The following is a 20,519-nucleotide window of genomic DNA, read 5'->3' on the forward strand; positions in this document are numbered from 1 at the left end:
TTATTTTGGATTAAATTTTATAATAATTTAGTACAACTTAAAGGTTTATGCCATGGGTTGAAAAGAGATTGAGGAAAAAAAAGGTTCATAAGAAATCTGTTTTGAGTATATAAAATTGAATTGGTGCTAGTATATTTCTTTATAAATATTTTTTATTTTTTAAATTTATATTGTTATGGACTATAACTTTGTGATGTGGTGGTACAACTAAAGATTTTTTTTTAGATGGTGGTTCTTTTCTTTTTTTTTTTTAGTAAACAAAGCTATTTAAGAGTATTTTTATTTAGCAAAATTAGCTAAAGAGTAGTTTGGGATTTTTATTAAATTTTGCTACACAAATAACAAAAGTAAGGTAGGTAAGAGGTATTTTTCAAACCTTAAGAGCGCTAAGTGATATTAAGAGAAACTATAGGGTTTGTTTCTGATATTATCCCAACAATCTATGCTCCCTTGTTACTTTCCATTCTGTAATTACATATTTCCAGTTCAGTCCCTCTCCTCCGTCCCTTGAGCCTTAACAGCGAGAGACAGTCTGAAACATCAGTGTAGCTAGTTTGGGAGTTCAGATTTCAAAGGGAAAGGTGGACTTTCTTACGTTTGGCACATTTAAGTGAGATGGAAAAGAAAAGAAATGAACGGATCTTGAAGGGAAGTCAAAGCGCCGCTACAGTGCAAAATTTTTTCTAATCAAAACTGGCGGAAAGCGAAGAAAAACTGATGGAAGCTTACAAAATTTTTTCAAAGTACCCATTTTATCCTCACAAAGGTTTTGAATAAAATTTTATTAATATATATATCCAAAATCATTCCATTTCTTTTCAAAACTCCCCAACAATATTAAAATCTCCTCTCTTCTTTTCTTATCCTTCCTTTTCTCTCATAACTTACCCTTTCTCTTCTTTTCTTTTCTATCCTCAACTCACAAACTAGCTGACTTCCATTCCCTTTTCGTCTTGAGATAGAGCAATCAGCGAACTCACTGTTGACTCCACAATGGATTCCAAACCAACAGAAATCAGCAGCTCAAAGATGTTTGATGGGTTCAACAAGAGATACAGGCACTTCAGCCCCACATTGGGATGTTCCATGACTTTCTCAATTTACTTCCCACCTTCTCCTAACCCTTCTGACAAATTCCCTGTAAGTCCCTCTCCTTATCTTCTTCTCCCTCCCCCAAAACCTTGATTTCCTGAACAGACCCTTTTCTTACTTCCTTTCAAGATTTCTTTATCTGCATGATTTCCCCATTTGGATTTTACTTCTGCAATTTCTGCAAAGACTCAGCTTTTACCTATTAAATTTGTCTGTTATATCCAATGATTCCAAATGCTTGAAAAGAAAAAGAATGTTCTTTTATGCTTTTTTGAGTTATTGTTTTTCTTTGTGGGTTAATAATGTCATAATTTTTGATACTTTTTGTTAATTTTTTTTAGTATAAATAACTATTTACTCCTTATATTTTCTTTCTTGTGTGTTTCTGGTGTTGGATAGATTTCTTGTATTGAATATTCGAGTAGTCAGGCAGAATTGAGTTTTCTTTCATGCTTCTGAATATGATGATTGTTGTTGGTTTGCTGTATATCGGAATGCAATCTCGCTCACATATACATACTTACTGTTTGTTTATGTGTTAAGAGACTCGTTAATAAGATATGCATTATGATACAAATTTTTGTCTTACCACTTGGTATTACTAGTGGCAGTCTCTTTTGTAGTTTTTAGTTGATGACCTATGAGAAGGTGTTTCATGTTTCGTCATGTTGTATGTAGCGTTCCTACCCATTCTGCTAGACGACTCATTTTGTCTAAAAGAATGCATCTTTGCATTTGAAAAGAAACATTTATGCCTGTGGAGAAAGAAAAGAGGTGATTTACTGCATATAGTCTGGAACCTTTTGTTGGAGACACTTCTTTACATGGTCAACCTTGTTGATTTGTTTGGTATATACCATCAGCGCAGGAAATGTTTAAGAGAATATGAATGAGATCAATGCATCAATATCAACTATAATTAATTCACCTATGGTAGAAGTTTGGTGATTTAATATGCAAGACATAACGTTGAAAGGGCTAATGTGAACTTTTATTTGGATTGACAGGATACGTGCTAAACCTCTTTCACTCTACAAGTTCTTAAGATATTTTTTCTTGTTGATATTCATTGTGATGTAAATTTTGGAATCATCCCACAGAGCACTGAGATGCTGTTTGAACTTTTTGGTCCAGGTGCTTTACTGGCTCTCTGGTCTTACATGCTCAGATGAGAACTTCATTATCAAGTCTGGTGCTCAAAGAGTTGCTTCAATTGAAGGTGTTGCTCTGATTGCTCCAGATACATCTCCAAGTGAGTCATTTTTTACGTCGAAATACTTTTCAGAATATCCTATAAAAGAATTAGTCAATAATGGAAGAATCCTCAATATGTCATCTTAGTTTCCCTCCCAAATTCCAAGTCTTTGGCTGCATGTAAGCACTTGCGAAGGCCTATACATGGTGTAGTGAATGAAAGGTGAGCAAAGACAAGTTTTAGGACTTAAAGAAAAAGTCAAAGACTTAAGGGACCACTAAACTTTATCCATCATACACTTTTGGCCACCAAACTATTATTTGCTTGAAATAACATGTTAAGCTTCTTAAATAAGAAACTTTTGGTCCTTCTGTGTGTCATGAAGTTTGTTTTTCTCCATTATGCTTGGGGAACTTTAGTACATACAGGGAAAAAACGAAACAGCAATCCCTCTGTATTTTGCTTAAGTTATAAAATTTTTCCTATTAATCTATGTTTTGTTTTATAAAATTGAGCTCTTCTGTTAGTGCTGGTCAGCCGTGTTCTCTGCCTTTCCCACCTTTCTCTATCACTTTCGCTCCTGGCAACTGCAGCAACCTCCTATACTGTGCCTTTCTTCCTCCTGCATTTGCTTTTCACACAACTGTCCTCTTCCCAAAAGTTCAAATACAATACTTTTATTCTTAGAAGTCTATGGTATTCAGCACAGAATACTTTCAGAGTTGGGTGGACTTGAGATCAAGTGAACTGAGATAACCAACACCATGGCAATAAAGAGACCTAATAAATTAAGACTTAGGGGACAACGTATGCTTGTTAATCTAAGGAACTCCAAGAAGTTAACCAGAACCTGTTCTAGTTGCACTAGAATTTGAAGCAAGCGATAGCTAACGTATGTACAAGTCTTTAGAGCTCCACTGACATATTGAAGTTTACAGGAAGATTGTTGTCTTAAATTTCAGAGGGTGCATAAGCATTATGCATTTTCTAAGAAACATTTCAGATGCTAAGGCGACAAATTATTGTCCAAAAAAAAGGCTACAGATATTCACTGTGTAGTATTTATGATTGCTAAAAGTGAATTTCCACAATTCGAGAGGGCGTCTTATTTTTTGTAATCAAAGCTTTATTTAAGTGGGTCTTTCATAAAGGAAGTATCTTCATTACTTGCCATCTGTGCATCCTTGTCTTTCTAATCTAAGCTGCAGTAAAGAGATCAAAAATTTGCCTGGTTTGCATGTTTTAAATGAAATCTCTAAATTCCTCCATCTTAATTGCTGCACAATATTAAAGTCTAACCTTGGAATGATTGCAAGGACTTTGTGGCCACCTTTGGGGAATATTCTGTATAGAAGAAAGAAAAGGCAAAGAGAAAAGGAAAAAGGCCTTGCATTCTTATAGATGTTAACATGTGTTTTTGTTTGAATTAAAGGTACAAAGCTTGTAATATGATTGCCATTTTTGCTTTTTGGGTCTTTATGTTAAAGAAGCAAGACAAAGGTGACACATATGCATTTGAAGTGATATCACACTTGAGACTTCTGTTGATTGTACAAGCCAGATTTTTAACATCTCTTGTCTGTTTGTTACAGGAGGCCTAAATGTCGAAGGGGAATCTGACAGCTGGGATTTTGGTGTTGGTATGCGATAGTGACACTGTTCTTGATGATAAAAAGCTCAGAATCATGTGCCTAGATTTCTTATGCACTAGTGCCATCAATTTAGAGAGAATGTTGTACATATTTATGCCCTGTCAAAAGATGCACTATATTTGTGTTATCTCCTGGGTTTTTCATTTGTTGCAACTGTTGCTTTATGTTTAAGCATTGGGTTTCTATTGAATTTTACTGTGTTTTGCTGAAAATTTAGTTGATATATCTGGAAAACAGGTGCTGGGTTTTATTTGAATGCAAAGCAAGATAAGTGGAAGAATTGGCGTATGTATGATTATGTTGTCAAGGAATTGCCAACTCTCCTTAGTGAAAACTTTCCTCAACTTGATACATCTCGGGCATCCATATCTGGTCATTCTATGGGTGGTCATGGAGCACTTACAATTTACCTGAAAAATCTGGAAAAATATAAGGTAATTTTTTTTGTGATATTGCTTTACTGTGAAGTAAAAAATAAACTGTGAAGTAAAAAATAATGATAATAATAATAAATAAATAAAACACTTCTTGGGAATTTGATGTTCTACATTACAGCTGCAAGAGAGAATTTGTTAATGAATGATAGGTCTTCTTGTACCAATTTGAGCTCTGTAAGCCTTCAGATGTTAATCCTATAAACAAAAATTCAAAAAATGTCTGAAATTTACTGCCGTTTCCAGTTCTCTTTGTGTTCTCCTAACCATAGAGAACAATTTTATGTTCTATCTCTCTGTTAATGAATTCTTTATTGTCATTGATATTTTTCTCCATTCTCTCAGTCTGTTTCAGCTTTTGCACCAATTGTCAATCCTATGAACTGTCCCTGGGGCCAGAAAGCTTTCACAAACTACCTGGGTGAAAATAAAGCTGACTGGGAGGTACAATCTTGAGCGTGACCCTTTGGCATGACATGTTGAATTGCTGTTAAGTTGACATCTTAGATGTTATTGCTACTGTAACTGTGCAGGAATATGATGCCACTTTGCTTGTATCAAAATTCAAAGATGTTTCCGCCACCATTTTAATTGATCAGGTAACAACTTAATGTTTGTCATTTAATTAATTCTGCACAAATATATCAGACTTTTATCTTTCTGATTTTTCTAGTTCTCCGAGAAACTGTGCACCCTGAACTCAAAAACAATAGTCGGGTATCTTTTCCTTTTGTTCCTGTTGCATTTTACAATTACCACTTCAGACTTGGTCTCACTGGCTGTGCCTCTTTTGGTGAATGGTGAACTTTGCACTTCACTTTCAATATGCGGATAATTATCAATGTACCACTCTATGAGCTATGAGTTTTAACTATCAGGATGACATCAAGAATGGTCTTCTCATTTTGTTAGCAGCGCGCACATTTCTTTGTAGAATAAAAGAAACCAAAACAATTGATAGTTTTGAGTTCTTGGCTGCAAGATATCTTATAGCATTTTGGACATGAGCTCGAGAGCTTAGCAGTGGTGCTTGTAGAAGGTTTTTTCTATTCATGTTGACATGCTTCTCTCTGTTGGCATCGACAATTTTCCCCTTGTATCTTGCATGTTAAGACATAGGGAACCGCCGCTCCATTGATCAAGTATGCTGTACTGAATCACGTCGCATGCAGGGAGAGGATGATAAATTTGTTGGTCTTTCGTTGTTGTAGCTGTGTGGGAAAGAGACGAATGAGAGAGTTTTTAGTGATTTCCTAACCAGGAATTTCACCTTTTTCAGGGAGAGGATGATAAATTCTTACATGATCAGCTGCTGCCAAACAATTTCGCAGAAGCCTGCAGGAGTGCCACTGTTCCACTTCTCTTACGTATGCAGCCTGGTTATGATCACTCCTACTACTTCATTGCCACCTTTATCGATGATCATATTCGACACCATGCTCAAGCCCTTTGTCTGTAGTGTAATGACACAAGTATAGGTTGTGAAGCTTTCAAGTCTCCTGGCTTTAATTTCAAAATGTTCTGAGCTTTTAGTTGCTCAGCTACTTGGTTTCCGATAAATTGTTTCCTTGGAGACCTATTCACACTTGGATGGGCTGTGCAGGAGTAACTTGGGGGCAAGTAAAATGCCTTTAATATGTTATATTGATCTTTGACTTTAAATGGTTTGCCTTTTGTTACATTTTTAGTCGAGTGTAATGATGAAAAGCGGGTGCTGTCTGAGCTTTATCAAAATTCAATGGCTCTGTATGGATCGCATTGTTTTCCACGTACTTATTTTTAGAATCCACATTAAAAACATTCCAAAATTTAACCTTCCCCCTTCCACCCCCTCCCCCCTTCCTTTTCCCCAAGATTTTGGTAGCGAGGATGGGAAGGGAGGACCAGGGAAGGGAGGGGAGGAACGGGGAGGGGAAGAGGGAGGGACGAGGAAGGAGTAGAAGAGGGAGGAGTGGTAGCGGTTGGGGGTGTGTGATGCTCGTGGATGATTATGGCAAGGAGAGTCAAAAAAATTTAACCACCCCCCTCCTTTCTCCTTCCTTCCCCCAAGATGTTGGTCACGAGGACGGAGAGGGAAGGGAGGAACGGGGAGGAGGGAGGAGGGAACGGTGGCAGCTGGTGGTATGTGGTACTCGTGGATGATTATGGCAAGGAGAGTTAAAATTTTTTTTAAAAACATCTAACTAAAATTTTAAATTTTAAAAATACCCAAAAAGATAATTACAATGACAAATTTTTCACGTACAGTACTAATTTTTGAGAAACACATAATTCATATAGAGATATTGTTCCTGAATTCCTTTCTAATCTATTATTCAAATATACCTGCCAATAATCCCTAATTTAATATGCAAATACATTGCCTTGTGCCCTATTGCTGCAGCATTGGTGACCAAAGGCCAGCACAAATTTTTGTCTCCAAGGTTTGCACGCGTGCTGCCCGGAAATGCCTCAAAAAGACCTTGCACGCTCATCTACTTTCCCATCTTCAGAGCCTAGTCTCAGATTTTTGGATTTCATTCAATATATCACGTATGAAATGGGAGTTTCCATGCCCACAACGCTCGTCAGCATGAGTACTGGACTGGTTACAAAATTCAGTTCTCTACCATCTAACAAAATGCTTTTACAGCCCCTAAACGAGACAAGGATGAGCCCTACTATACATCTTCTATATTTCCATATATAATAGCAAGGTATCAGGAAGTAAATATCCTACCCAATAATCTAATCTGTACAGCGCTGCTACAAAATCCTCGGTGCTTTTATCAGGTCCGGCTATAGCAAGCAGCACGCCGCATTAAGGGAAGCCCGAGTCTCCGGTCACCTCTCACATCAAATTTTTTGCTTTCGTGGTGCAAGAAAGAGCTGCAGCTTGACAATGAAGATGATCCCCTATGGATACTACTGCCCAGTCAACAAGTGATTGTAACCACCAGAATTTAGCTCGGACACGGGGAGGTTTTGATCGGCATCTTGAACCACATTAGGGGAGGCAGTAAATGCGGGTTCAAGATTCTCATTGACACTCTTTGTTGGCCTCTTCAACCTTTTTGGTCTCTGATGATGTACCTCAGTGTTCACCTGGAGGTCATCAAACTCATAGTCCGCTGACGCAGAATTAGGAGGCGATGATCCTTTCACAGACCTAGACTTTGGAGTCTGCATGTCACTTGTTTTCCTCTGCATGAAGAGTACTTGAGATTTAAAACAGACGCACATATTCTGAGATGCAGCATGGAGCAAATATTTGTTTTAGTGTAGACGATGACTAGTGTGAGTCACATATTCCAAAAGCTAATTGGTATTCAACCTACATCAAAGAAAAGAGAAGCCCGCACAAAGATACATGATGGTAATTAACCAAAAAAGGATCCACTTTGGTTTTTACATTGCAACATGTCCAAATAGTGATCCTTTGCTCTATTTAATTTCGGTAATTTTTTAAAAGGCTTCGACCTCTTCCAATGTATAAAACGTACTCGTCTGCATAGAAGTTCCTTGTCCACATTTCGTATGCCCCCGCTCTTTCCAAGTTTGACAGAGAAATTAGTCGCATTTTTTAACAACTTCAAACCACCAAAATACACTTCAAACACATTTAATTTAAAACTTAAGCCATGAAGTGCAACCCCGAACAGAAAATAAAGCTTTAACTAAGTGTAGAACATTATTACATGAACTAGCCCAGGCCCCGATCCAAAGTTGATTTAAAAACATAGTAATGGACACATAATGAACTGGTTAGACTTTTGGACCTATACCACTCAGGTATGGGTGTAGCTAAAAGTAAGAAGACCCGAATCAATCTATCACTCAAGCGTATTTGGGCCTGGCTAAAGGAAAGAAGACCTGAAAATCAATCTATCACTCGAGTATATTAGAGTCCGGCTAAAACCTAAAAGTAAGAACATGCGAACCAAACAATATAGATTTTGTAGCTCTATTGCTAATTATTAATCTCCATGAGATACAATATAATAAAAAAGAAAAGCTAAAGTATCACAACTAACAAAAAAGTTAAATATAAGTTGGAGTTTCACTCAAAAAAAACAAAATTCCCATCTCAAATAGCGAGTAATAAAGAAGAAGCAGAAATAAGAAAACCATGTTTACCTTTTTATTGTTGGAGGTTGCTTTCTCAGGATCAGGAGTGGCACCATACTCATTGCCCTCAGAACCGAGCTCCGTGAACTCTTCCAAAGAGGCATCACCCTCTGCATCAATGCGTATGCCCTTTGTTCCAGCTTTCTTTTTCTGTCTTTCTCTAGCCTGACAAGTGGAACACAGAACAAGTGTTCAACCAACTCGACACATAATTCAAATGCAAAGGAACCTCATGTCTAATAATCAATCAAATCAAGAGCTATGAAAAGCAAATGATGCACAGCTTCACTCAGAATGAACCTGTAATGGGATCTCTTTAAGTTTCTGCTCCAAATGAGGGTCATCAATCAGCAAGGATACAACATCTTCCGGAGCCAAAAGGTCACCTTGCACATGACCACCAGTCATGACAAGCTGCTGCACAGTACTTTTCTGACTAGCTCTCTGTAAAATTTTCTCCTCGACTGTCTCTTTACATATCAACCGATAGACTGTAACCTAGTTGAAACGAATCACTTACACAATAAGAATCTTTAACAAAACATAGAACATGTAAAGCCATGAGAAGTAGAATAAAGGATGAATACTATTACCAATCAATAATACAATTTTTTAAAATATCAATTAATCAAGAAGTTCATTGCGGATGTAAAGAAAATACAAGAAGATTTCAACAAGATTTGAAAATAATAGAAATAGGATGTATCCCGGTAAAATGGAATGTTTTAAAGACTATTTTCCATCTTAAAAAGATCTACATGACTCCATTTGTTAGAAAGCAGATGTAATCAAACTTATGCACACACAACACATAAATGTCATATAAATTAATAGAAAGATTTATTCGAGAAAAAATCTTAACAGTTACATCCAACCACAAATTACACGCAAGTTAACCTTACACGTGCATCAAGTATAAAAGTCGGGTTTTTAAATTTTTTTTTAGCAAGCAAAAAAGCAAAATCTTTTCATATAATGTTCTCAGAAAACAGCTTCCATCAAGATATCACACAGTTGCTCCTCCTTGGTTTTTGGTTGCTGAAACAGTATGTCATGATCAGGAGATCATTTATTTTCCCTGGACAAATGTATAATGGAGAAATAAATGTGACGGGAGACTAACATTCTTAGTCTGACCCAACCGATGAGCTCTATCCATTGCTTGCAGATCCAAGGTTGGATTCCAATCACTCTCATAAAATATCACAGTATCAGCAGCTGTCAAGTTGATACCCAGCCCACCAGCTCTTGTACTCAGCAAAAACACAAAGATATCATTCCTACAATAGGATAGTAAGGTTTTGGTCTCCAATCACAGGGTTTTCACATGAAAGAAGACAGACGAATCTTATGACTTGATTAGCACATACCGATGCTGAAAGTCCCTAACCATGTCTCGTCTGTCCATAATTGTGGAGGAGCCATCAAGCCTTAGATATTTGTACTTCCTATAGTTCATGTAGTCCTGCAAAATTGGTAAAAATCAACACCAAAATTTACACAATCAATGTCCAGTCCCACCTCTAATTCTTTAATAAGCAGATAAAGACTTCTAATAAAGAATGATACAGACTGTCATTTTACTTCTGTAACCTATTTATCAACACGATAATAAAACCTTCACTAGTAAAAAATGGACTTGATGCAACCCTTTGAAAGCCAAAAATTTGATTGGGCAGAGAAAAAGATTAGTAATGCTAATAGAAAAAGCATTCAAAACTAATCCTGTCCAGTAAACAGGCCTACGTAATACAACATTCTACTTTGCGGATATACACTGTTGGCAATATTTATCCTTGCACTTATGACTGCTAGTATTAAGTTCCGTTAGGATTAAGTAAAATGGGTATGACAAACGTGGGCATCCTTTATGAGAACTAACCAATTCAGAGAAAACCCTTTTGGCCCTGATATTTTTGCTAGCCAGAAGTTAAAATCCTTCCTCAAAGGACTGTCAGGAAAAGTTGCAACCCAGAATTGTGTGCTATAAGTCATACATGGTTTCTACAGCGTTCAACTCCTAGGAGGTAACTAGATGAATTGCCTTTTCTTCTTATCTATTTCCTATACAAATTAGTTTCAAAAATCCAAAACAGTTTTCCCATGCCTTAATGATGACAATACCACCATCAACAACAACAAACAGGGTTAAATAAAATTACAAGGTGCTGCCAAAAAAAAAATCTCCTCACTTGAAACAAGTCATAATCTCAAAAATCATCAACTGATATCACGTCAGGTAATGCAGCCCAGAGATCAAGCAAGCAAACCATGCAGAGAGTTCTAGCATCACATGCACAATACAAATCTGAAATATGTGATAATTTGAACAAAAAATAGAATGGAGATTAAATTACCTCAAGGATATTCAACATTTTTGTCATTTGTGCAAAAAGAAGCACACGATGATTTTCAGCACGCAAGCGTTTCAGTAATATATCCAAGGTTTGAAGCTTTCCAGAGTCCTGAGAGATTTAAAAACATAAATGTTAAAGAGATGAAAATAAATTTTACCTGCCCCTTTTTAAAAGGATATTTATATCCTAAAAGAAGTGTGCTAATAGAGAGATTTTGTCATACTGTTAGCATCTTAGCAGGGTCAAAGGGCTGCATTGGTGGACAGGAACCAAAGATCTTGTATGTCAGCTGTAGGGCAGGCTGTGAAACAGGTAGATCAGAATCAATTTCTTGAATCAAAGGGTGAGGAGTATTTGGCTTCCTAGGGCCGTTAGAATCTGATGTGCGTGCAAAACCAACTAACAATCTTTTGACCCATGGATGATGCAGTTCTTCTAGCATTTTGTAAGCAAAATGTCTGTCGGCGCAATGGGCACTTATCTAACAAAAGCAAGGAAGATACACAAAGATGTGTTAGATTGAATTTCAACTCAATGTAATGATAAATTCGACCAATATATAACGTAGCACTTACAGGAGGAGCTCTGGTTCTTGGGATATAAGAGTATGTTGAATGTAAAAGCTTGATATTGGATAGAAGCCGATCCTGATGAGGCATGACTAGAGACTCAAATGGAGCATCCTCAGGACCAGTTGCATGTCTTCTCAGCAGAGTTGTATCTGATTTAGGTGGCAACAATAACATTCGTGTGACTGCTCTTACTTTTTCCCTCCCAATTTGATTGAGTTCAAAATCATCCTCCTCAGTCTCCATAAGCAGGTCTAAGATTCCATCTATAAATTGCCTATCCCATCTCATTATTGAAAACAACAATCTTTCAACAGAAGTACCAGTTGCCAATAGTGACAATTCTGAAGGTGCTAGATCAGCCAAACTGGCAAATCCAAAAGTTCCATTATGTACAAAAGAACCATCAAGGTTCTCATCCATTTGGAGCATAGATCTATATATATTTTCAGGGGCAAATATGTTAAAATATTTCTCAAACAATTCCTTGGTAAAACCTTGACCTAAAGCTGAGAAACATATGTTAGATTGTCGGACAACTTCCTGGTAGATCAATTTTGGTATCTGAAGAGAATTCAAAAGACAATCTAGTCAGGACTGCACAAGTCTAGGAAGGTATGAAAATCTTGAGTACATTAGTGAACAATACAGAAATATAACATGAAAAGAATAATGAACTATACATAAATCTCTCACTAATCATAAATCTCTCTAATGAACTATACATAAAAAAATAATGAACTATACATAAATCTCTCTCTAATCAAATGCAAGAACACCAAGCACAATTAGAGGCATATTTTCAATCAACATTACATAATTTGAGTACACAAAATGCACAACCCTTTCACTGAGAGGACGTTCCTTTAGGAAACAGAAAAAACTAAATTCCTCTCATCTATCTGCGACCTCATCTTTCCTTCTTTCCTTCTCTCTTTCGTTGGGTTTTCATTGTTTTTCTTTATGGGCAAGGGTGAAGGGGAGAATAGAGGAGGGATTCTGGGACAGTAACTTGAAATGGACAATTACCAGCAACAGTTAAAGCATCCAATGCATAACGCAATGAAAATCAGGTGATTCCATGAAAAATACGTAAAATCAGCCTCTAAACCAATGACATGTTAAAATCAGGGTCCAGACTAGAGTCAGTTATCTATCACATTACAGGTTTCGCACCTGTTATTATCTTATAAAGTACAATATATATGTCCACTATCATGACGAACGACTAAAAATGCATTAAGCCTGTAAGCAACAGTTCTCTAATACAATTAGCTCTAAAAATGCATTAAGCCTGTAAGCAACAGTTCTCTAATACAATTAGCTCACATGGGATTTGAAAAGAAGAATCTAAACCAGGAAAAACAAAAACAAAAAAAAAATAATAAAACCAAGTTACTTCATACTTAGTAAATACCTCGTATGTAATTGGATTGCAACCACCAGAATAGTATATGTCCTCCAACTCCCCAAAAGGTGGGGGAAGAAGAGAATTTGGAACATCTCCAAAGTAAAAATATGTACTACCCTCATTTCTCTCAAACAACTCTGGATGGTTGCACACCTGCCATTGCAAAGAAAAGGAGGCCAATTCTCAAAATTCACAAGAGTTACATCAAGTTTAATAAATAAGTTTCAACTAAAAACCCTTAATACAACAAAAAACAACATAGTGCTCCAAGCCAGAACCATATTACCTTTCTTAACTGGATGACGATATTCATCAAGTTCAGAATTTTTTTCTCGTTTAGATGTCCACGACTGCCATCAAACAACTCAGCTAGGGATATCTTATTCTTTATAGCTTGATAAAATGCTTGCTGGCGAGAACTCAATTTACAATGCACAGTTATTTCTGTTTTGCCAGTAAGTTCACTAACCACATCCTTCTTAACCCGCCGTAGCATGAAAGGCTTTAAAATAGCATGCTGTTCACAAAGAACATGACAAGAAGAATAAGAGCCAAAGAAAGATAAACCAAGCAACCACAGATTAATCAAGTCAAAGCAACTCATACACAAAAGCATGTTTACATATTTAAACCAGAAAAGTCCTTAACAAGAAAAAGATTCAATATGCGGGTCATTAAAGCACAATTCCAAAATAAACATAAAAAAGGTTCACTTGAAAATATGATGTCAAGTTTATTTGATTTAGTAGTAGCTTTACATCAATGGCAACATGACAATCAAACAGAATGCAAGAAAAGCTTTGGAGACCATTCACCAACAAGAGTGTTAATCAGGAATGGAAAGCAGAATCACAGTATTGGATAGGACACAAACTAATGTGGAAAGAGGGCATCTCATTCACACAGTTCAATACTGAAAAAAATAGATGCAATGCATGTGCCTCACAAGACACAGAGCCCATTTGGTACAGAGACATATTCCTCATAGACTTGGTAGTTGGAGAAATAAAAGTAAAAGCTCTTTAGATTGCTGTTGCATCAATCAGGCTTAGAATGATTTTGCATATGTTTGAACACTCACCAATCTATTAAGCTGATGCTCGTTCAATGTCCCACCATGCTCTGCATGATTTTCTATTCTGGTCATACATGACAAAGATCAATTAAGACAAGATTCTGTTGCTACATAACTTGATTATACAGGCACAGGAAACATGTAAGGAATCATACCCCTTTGAAAACCACTCATTAAATTGTTCATGGCTATCAAACAAGGTTGGCATGATAAAATGAAGGAGAGCCCATAGCTCGGCCATGTTATTTTGAATTGGAGTACCAGTCAAAAGCAGGCGGTTTCTACAATTAAAACTGAGAAGCGTCTTCCATCTTATACTGCCAAGTCAAATATCAACATGATTAGATGAGGTCTTTTTTGGACCCACCCCCCAATCCTGCCAATACTAATATAGCAATAAACAAAACAAGCATTAAAATTTGTATATTTGCAATAGAGATAGCAAGGCTATTTGTGAAAATCATTAAAAGCATCAAAGACGGACTTTTGCGAATAACAGCTCCTATCTGTTGTCATAGCATACTCAAAATATCAAAGGGCTTTCCCTGCTCTTGCTCTTTTTCTTCCTATGTTTGTATGTCTGTATGTAGAGTACTTTTCAAACCTGTTAGAACTTTTGATTGCCTGAGCCTCATCCAACACCATATATTGCCATTTTACACGTCGGAAGTACTTTTCATCAGAAACTAGGAGTTGGTAGCTCGTAATGAGAATGTGAAATCCAGCATCCCTGTTTTAAAATGTCAAGAATCAGTATAAAAAGAGAAAATGGAGATAGTAATCTGCAGGTGTCATATAGCACAAGTTACTTCCAGCTTTGAAACTAGGAGCTTCATGGTCTATGAATGGTGAATGCTTCAGAACATGTGAACCTTTAAGTGTTACTAATGTTTGCCATTTTTGCTTTATGGTTCTCCCTTTTCTGTTAATTGTTATGCCATAGTAGTATGCACTTTCAATGTTTGCTGCCTTGCATACTTTTTTCCATTAAAGTTTTTAAATCAATTGAAATATCTGTTAATTTAGATGTTTGCATGCAAGTGAAAATAGTGTTAATTCATATAGTTGCACTATTATTCACAAGAGTGTGTGGTTCACTTCAAGAAACTATGCATTCCACCCTCTCCTGAAGCCTTGAAGGTTCTTGCACAATTCAGTGGACCATCTGCCAGATCCGATCGTGCTTGATCTTACTCTCTCTTTAACCAATCAGTCTTTTGGTCCTTTATGGCCTAAGCATAAAGCAACTAATCCAGTCTTCAAATGGACATCATTGACAGTAATCTACAATTAGCCATGATCATTCATTCCATTCAGAGTAAGGTTCTACCAACAGTCAGGACTATAGGACTTTCTCTTGAATTCAGAGTTACATGTACCCAAAGAAGTCAATTCTTCGTTCAAACATCACTTCTGGATTAAAGATTTCATAAAGGACAAAAGCTATATAAAATAACTATTGTCAATGAAACATTACCGCCGATAAAGCCGCTTTGGATTGATGTTCTTCCTAAGTACCATTCGCTCTTGAAGTCCACCCCAATATGGAAGAGTTTTTAGATCAGGGCAAAAACGTCCAATTTCATCAGCCCAATTATTCAAGACAGAAGCTGGCGCAACAACCAGAAAAGGTCCCCAGATATTCTTTTCCTGTAGAACATGAACAATTTGAGTAAAAAATTCCATGTTGACAGATATTAAAAATAAATAAATAAATAATAAATTTAAAAAAAAAAAAAGAAAAGGAAAAAGAAAGAGGAAGAAGAATATATCTTACTTCAGCCAAATGAGCCAAGAAAGCCATGGCTTGAATTGTTTTTCCTAAGCCCATCTCATCAGCAAGAATACCGTTTAAACCCTGTGACATATGAGTCAACTTTCTACAACCAAAACCTCAAAATTTGAAGCAATACTACCAAAACTGCAAGAGTCATCTTCTCACCTGCTCATAACAATTTACGAGCCACTGGAGGCCTTTGAGCTGATATTCTTTGAGTGATCCTTTGAACAGCTCTGGTGTGTTCACAGTTGAAGCTACAGGCATTGTTGATCTAAAATAAATTCACAAAGAGAATTTCAGAACTTAACAAAGAGAAGTTTGCGATCAAACAAGATGAAATTTGTCCTTTTACCTGCCCATATCAGACGGTAAGAAATTGGCCCACAAATACACAAAATATAAATCATACAACAGTGCTGAAACTTACGGGTGCAATAAATCTATGTTAGCAGACACCGTAACCGATCCATCTTGCAGAGGTGCATCAATATCAGCGGCTTGCCGCAGCTTCAGACATTCATTGTCGAATGCAAATGTCATCTTTTTTTGCTTTGAAACTGCATCCTGAGCAGCTTTCAGAGCCTCTTTCCTCAGTTCAGCATCTTCAGGGTCCTCTTCTTCATCAAGCTTTGCTTCTGAAGAAGTCAGCATTTCCTGATCATCTGATTCTTCTTCACCAGTAGCCAAGGCCTCAGTTGGTTGTGAAGATGGCTTGTTTTGCATGAAGTGACTGTAAAGTTCAGTTTGTGAAAGCAGAAAATTGAGCCGCTGCTGTTGCCTCTTAGCTTCACGTAGTTCTTGTTCACGTTTTAAAGCTTCTGCAGCTTCTTTTTCCTCCCTTTTCCTAACTTCAGCCTATGGAAAAGAATTTTGGGTCAGAAAACTAAGCCTAAACACTGGTCAAGATATTTTCAGAGAAGTAAGACCTTCAGAGCTACAAAAACTTAACAAAGCATAAAAATATCAACGCTAACAAGTCTACAGGCTTAACATTCTTTAAGGATTTCTTTGATGATAAACATGCTCAGATTTTAAATAAGCTTCTCAATAGCAGTTAAGGCCCTATGTCATCCTAAGATATAGACTGACTATAGCAAAGTGGCTCCAGTAAAAAGACATTAGTATATATACTATCCAACAACCATGCAATTTCAAGGTCAATAAAACTAAATGTGAGCGACAAACAACCAGATAACCTCAGAAAGCTACCATGCCTTCTCCTATATCCATTCTCATTCATTTTTAAAGCTTATATTCTCCCCGCTTCTTGCCAATGTAAAGAATAAAAGACCAACTATTACATAAGAAAAGTAAATAAGGAAGCAAAGTACCATCTCCCTGTCAACTCTCTTCCAAAATACAAGCATGTCTCTGGCCAATTTCCGTGTGCGAAGTCCTGCACCCCTCATCAACTTAAGTGACCTGCTAACCTTCATTTTTACCTGAAAAGAAGCAGACCACTGAAACTCAGCAAAGATGACTAACAGTTGTCGATAGAAATAATAAATGCTGAACTGATCTAATCATACCAACTAACCTATTGTCACAAGAAACAGGAGAAAATTACCAAGAAGTTGAGGGAAAATTCTTTCATATGGCTTACCTCTCTTTGACAAACTTCTGCAAATCTCTTAGCATCAGTAATTTGCTTCTTGTGGAAGTTACTAAAATTCCTTTGATGTTTTGGAATGTCTTTCCTTACAATATTCACCCAGTATTTACCAATCCTCTCCTTCTCCTCCTTCTCAATCACCGAAGGATCTTTTGTCACCTTTGGCTTTTTAGGCAGACTACGCTCAATAATCTAAAACCCACACATTCAACCGTATAAGAAATACACATAGAAGGCAGGTCGCAGGACTTAAATAAAAATCATTGCCCCCATCCCTTTAGACCACCCCAAACAGGAGAGAAGTTGGATAAGGAGAAAATATAATTTATCACAATTGTATGTCAGCATTCACCTCATAAGTGTCTCCTTTCTCAAGCACTTTAACATAATAAACCTGCAAAACACCACCCTCTGACAGGATAGATCGTCGTATACTTCCAGCAGAGCCTTCAGGAATGGAGGATGCTGCTAATGCAGCATCACTAACTTGCAAGCTGAACTTCTGGGCTGAGGTATTAGCAGGCTGAGCCTGTAATCTGGCCTGTAGAGATTCATAAAGAGGCTTAGGATCACCCATCCCTGCTTGGCTTCTGAGTCCAAATCTCTTCTCAGAAGCCATCATTGCTGCCAAAGATCCCAAATCAAGGGTTCCCTTTAAATAAAATTCCTCAACGCGGATATCTGACACACTTGGCAGGTTTAACGATGCTGCCAACTTTTCATAAGGGAGAGGGATCCTATATGAGATGCCATCTCCAATGTCCAAATAGCCAGGTTCACTAACTAATCTGCATAGATTTTGAATGTTACACGTTTGAGTATTCTCAAATAAGACCTTTGCAATGAATTTAGTCCAAACTGAAAAAGAAGAGGTAAATTAAAACAAATCATCTGTTTGGCAATTTTGTTCAGTTTAGATTAGAGTACAGTGGTTTTCAACAGCTATTCATTTGGTTACTAGGCTTTTAGTCAACCTCTGAAGAGAATAAGCTCAAGGCTACGATCAACTTCAGTTACAGATTTGCTCCCTTTATCATTAATATTGGTTTGGCATCATGTAGACAGAATTCAGATGAATCCGAAACTTAAGGACTTTAACAGATTCAACTTTGCAGGACAAAATTGGTAAAGGTTATGAATGTCAGAGACTCAATACAATTTAGCCACAAAAGGAAAGGAAACTTAAAAGCATTCTAAATCAGAAAGACTTAAGAAAGAAAGCAAACCTATCTGCACCATATTTTGGTGTAAAATCTGATCCGTGAAAATTCCCAAACTTCTGAGAATGATTAACATTCAGAAAATCTGAAGTTGACTCAAATCTATGCAACCCCCCCAGCTGGTGATTCGGCAATTTCTGATTATTCAGTCCTAAACTGCTTTTCACAACCGGGACCGCAGTTCGCATTGATGCAGGACTAGGAGAGGTATTCTTGAGCCTCCTTTTATATTTCTGAATGTGTTCCCCAAGCATAGTTCGATATTGTTCCTCAGATATATGATTACTATAACTTCCGTCCTCGTCGTCACTGCTATACCCACTTCGCCTTTTCTTCTTTAACTCCCTCCGTGACATGACTCCGTTACTGTGCTCCCCCATTGCTCCACCTGTCCATAACCAAAGTAAAAATAACATAAAAAAAATATTAAGTTCACACTCCAGCTCTCCAAAACTCAATTGCTAAAGGAACACCTATCCTTAATCAACGTAAAAATAAAAAATAAAAAAAAGAAACAAATTGCTAAAGCAACTACTTTTGGCTGCAATGCAGTATCAAACTATAATTACAAGAAAGAATTTCATAAAACGAGGAACCAAAAGATACAGTTAAAACTGAAAACAACTGGAAAAGCTGCTAGTAAGCTAAACTGCATACCTTGGCTACCTCTGCTCTCATCCTGACTACTACCATTTCCATAATAATCAAAATCATCATCTGGTTGAGGCAGTTTAAAGTTCATCAACGGCTACAACAAAACCCAAAAAAAAAATCACAAACAAAATCAAGAAAAAGAAAATCATAACTAACTAGGAAATCAAAAGGACATCACAGAATTCAAGAAAAACCCAATTCAAGCTACATTAAATCCATATAAATTAAGTGCAACCAACCCAAATTAACCAACCAACAAAATCTACCAAAAAGCACTAAACTTTCCACCAAAAAAAATGAATCCCAGCAGAGAATAATAGAGTAGTTAATTGAAAAAAGCGAAGAGAACCCATTTGAGAAGAGCAAAAACCCACGTAAAATTACCTCAAGATTGAAGAGATTGGAGTATGAGAAGCGCCGATTGGAGTCCATGAGCTATTCTGCTGTAAGAATAAGGGTCGGAGCCCCAGGTTTATGACGAGCATTGGGGCATGAAAAATGAATAAGATATAGTAGTAAAAGTAGCAGTAGAAGAAGATGAGGAGGCTGAGAACTACGTCGTAAAGAGCGAGAACCCTAACCCTAGAGGAGATAGTGGAGAAAGATAAGGGAAAGGGTGGCCTTGGGTAGAGAAAGAAGATGAGAGAAGAAGGGGCGTACGCAGAGGTGGAGAACATTGGTCCGTGCTAACGTGCACCGGGTACGGTGCTATAGGCTAACCTGCGCTACTCTGTGTGTATGTGTGTGTTTGTGTGTGAGAGCTTTTCTTTTCTGTTTCTTGGATGGGTTGAGGAAAGTGATCGGGCTTCGATCAGCTACGGCCGTGACGTGTTGTCAAATGCTACTCCCGTCACATGGGATCATGAGCAAAGGCATAGAGCTGTAGGCATTATCACATAATATATTTTAACTAGATCTTGATCATCCGATTCATATCAAAAATTAATCTGACGATTTAAACCTCTTCTCGATCCAAATACTGTATATTGCAACAGAAATCCTTCCTCTTTTTTTTCCTAATTTTTTTGGGTAAGTTTTCCCAATTGACACCTCCTTGTCATAATTTTTTTTAAAAAAAAACTCATTAAAAAGTGGATTAGTTTCAAATCATAAAGGAATCTAATTTTGACGTAGATATAAGATATTAACATGTTATAATTGTTAAAGCAAATAATTAAAATAGAGCCAGGATTTCGATTACCTCCGAGTGTTAATCTAACTTTGTTGGGAGTTTCCAGTAATTCCGATTGTTGAAAAAATAATAATTAAAATAGAGCCAAGAAATTACTTATATTCATTGTGTTAAAACATAGGAGCATAATTATAATTAATTCTACTTTACACTTTAACCATTCTCATTG

At 36.9% G+C, this 20,519-nt stretch overlaps 2 protein-coding genes across 3 annotated transcripts; one reads left to right on the forward strand and one right to left on the reverse strand.

The window, feature by feature from the left end:
- The first annotated feature begins 842 nt into the window (after nucleotides 1-842).
- LOC113773132 (S-formylglutathione hydrolase) lies at nucleotides 843-6,060 on the forward strand. Of its 2 annotated transcripts, none has more exons than XM_027317679.1 (7): nucleotides 843-1,140; nucleotides 2,227-2,344; nucleotides 3,880-3,927; nucleotides 4,177-4,373; nucleotides 4,719-4,817; nucleotides 4,907-4,972; nucleotides 5,546-5,599. In XM_027317679.1, exons 1-7 carry the CDS (start codon nucleotides 994-996, stop codon nucleotides 5,582-5,584), a joined length of 714 nt encoding a protein of 237 aa, XP_027173480.1. In that variant the 5' UTR covers nucleotides 843-993; the 3' UTR covers nucleotides 5,585-5,599. The 2 variants fall into 2 exon arrangements, with proteins under 2 accessions (XP_027173480.1, XP_027173479.1); XM_027317678.1 differs by lacking the exon at nucleotides 5,546-5,599 and adding an exon at nucleotides 5,653-6,060 and having other exon boundaries at nucleotides 844-1,140.
- Nucleotides 6,061-6,848: 788 nt separating this feature from the next.
- On the reverse strand, nucleotides 6,849-19,874 carry LOC113773419 (chromatin-remodeling ATPase INO80). The gene is made up of 23 exons (XM_027318067.1): nucleotides 19,543-19,874; nucleotides 19,162-19,252; nucleotides 18,511-18,892; nucleotides 17,637-18,072; nucleotides 17,276-17,476; nucleotides 17,004-17,114; nucleotides 16,100-16,527; nucleotides 15,835-15,943; nucleotides 15,670-15,750; nucleotides 15,370-15,542; nucleotides 14,497-14,622; nucleotides 14,048-14,209; nucleotides 13,899-13,956; nucleotides 13,104-13,334; nucleotides 12,824-12,970; nucleotides 11,413-11,970; nucleotides 11,061-11,318; nucleotides 10,838-10,945; nucleotides 9,851-9,945; nucleotides 9,604-9,760; nucleotides 8,781-8,978; nucleotides 8,490-8,645; nucleotides 6,849-7,556 (listed from the first exon to the last, which is right to left on the reverse strand). The coding sequence occupies exons 1-23, from the start codon at nucleotides 19,588-19,590 to the stop codon at nucleotides 7,278-7,280; spliced, it is 4,593 nt and encodes a 1,530-aa protein (XP_027173868.1). The 5' UTR covers nucleotides 19,591-19,874; the 3' UTR covers nucleotides 6,849-7,277.
- Nucleotides 19,875-20,519: the final 645 nt, after the last annotated feature.

The sequence above is a fragment of the Coffea eugenioides genome, chromosome 6 (assembly GCF_003713205.1).
Source record: "Coffea eugenioides isolate CCC68of chromosome 6, Ceug_1.0, whole genome shotgun sequence".
NCBI classification, from domain to species: domain Eukaryota; kingdom Viridiplantae; phylum Streptophyta; class Magnoliopsida; order Gentianales; family Rubiaceae; genus Coffea; species Coffea eugenioides.

Excerpts from the sequence above, each read along its gene's own strand:
- LOC113773419 (XM_027318067.1), bottom strand. The coding sequence starts at position 19,590 with ATGGACTCCAATCGGCGCTTCTCATACTCCAATCTCTTCAATCTTGAG. Across the intron at positions 16,528-17,003 it reads AGAGAGTTGACAGGGAGATG|GCTGAAGTTAGGAAAAGGGA; the intron begins GTACTTTGCTTC and ends TCTTTTCCATAG. Across the intron at positions 13,957-14,047 it reads AATGAGTGGTTTTCAAAGGG|AATAGAAAATCATGCAGAGC; the intron begins GTATGATTCCTT and ends ATGTATGACCAG.
- LOC113773132 (XM_027317678.1), top strand. The coding sequence starts at position 994 with ATGGATTCCAAACCAACAGAAATCAGCAGCTCAAAGATGTTTGATGGG. Across the intron at positions 1,141-2,226 it reads ACCCTTCTGACAAATTCCCT|GTGCTTTACTGGCTCTCTGG; the intron begins GTAAGTCCCTCT and ends TTTTTGGTCCAG. Across the intron at positions 3,928-4,176 it reads CAGCTGGGATTTTGGTGTTG|GTGCTGGGTTTTATTTGAAT; the intron begins GTATGCGATAGT and ends TCTGGAAAACAG.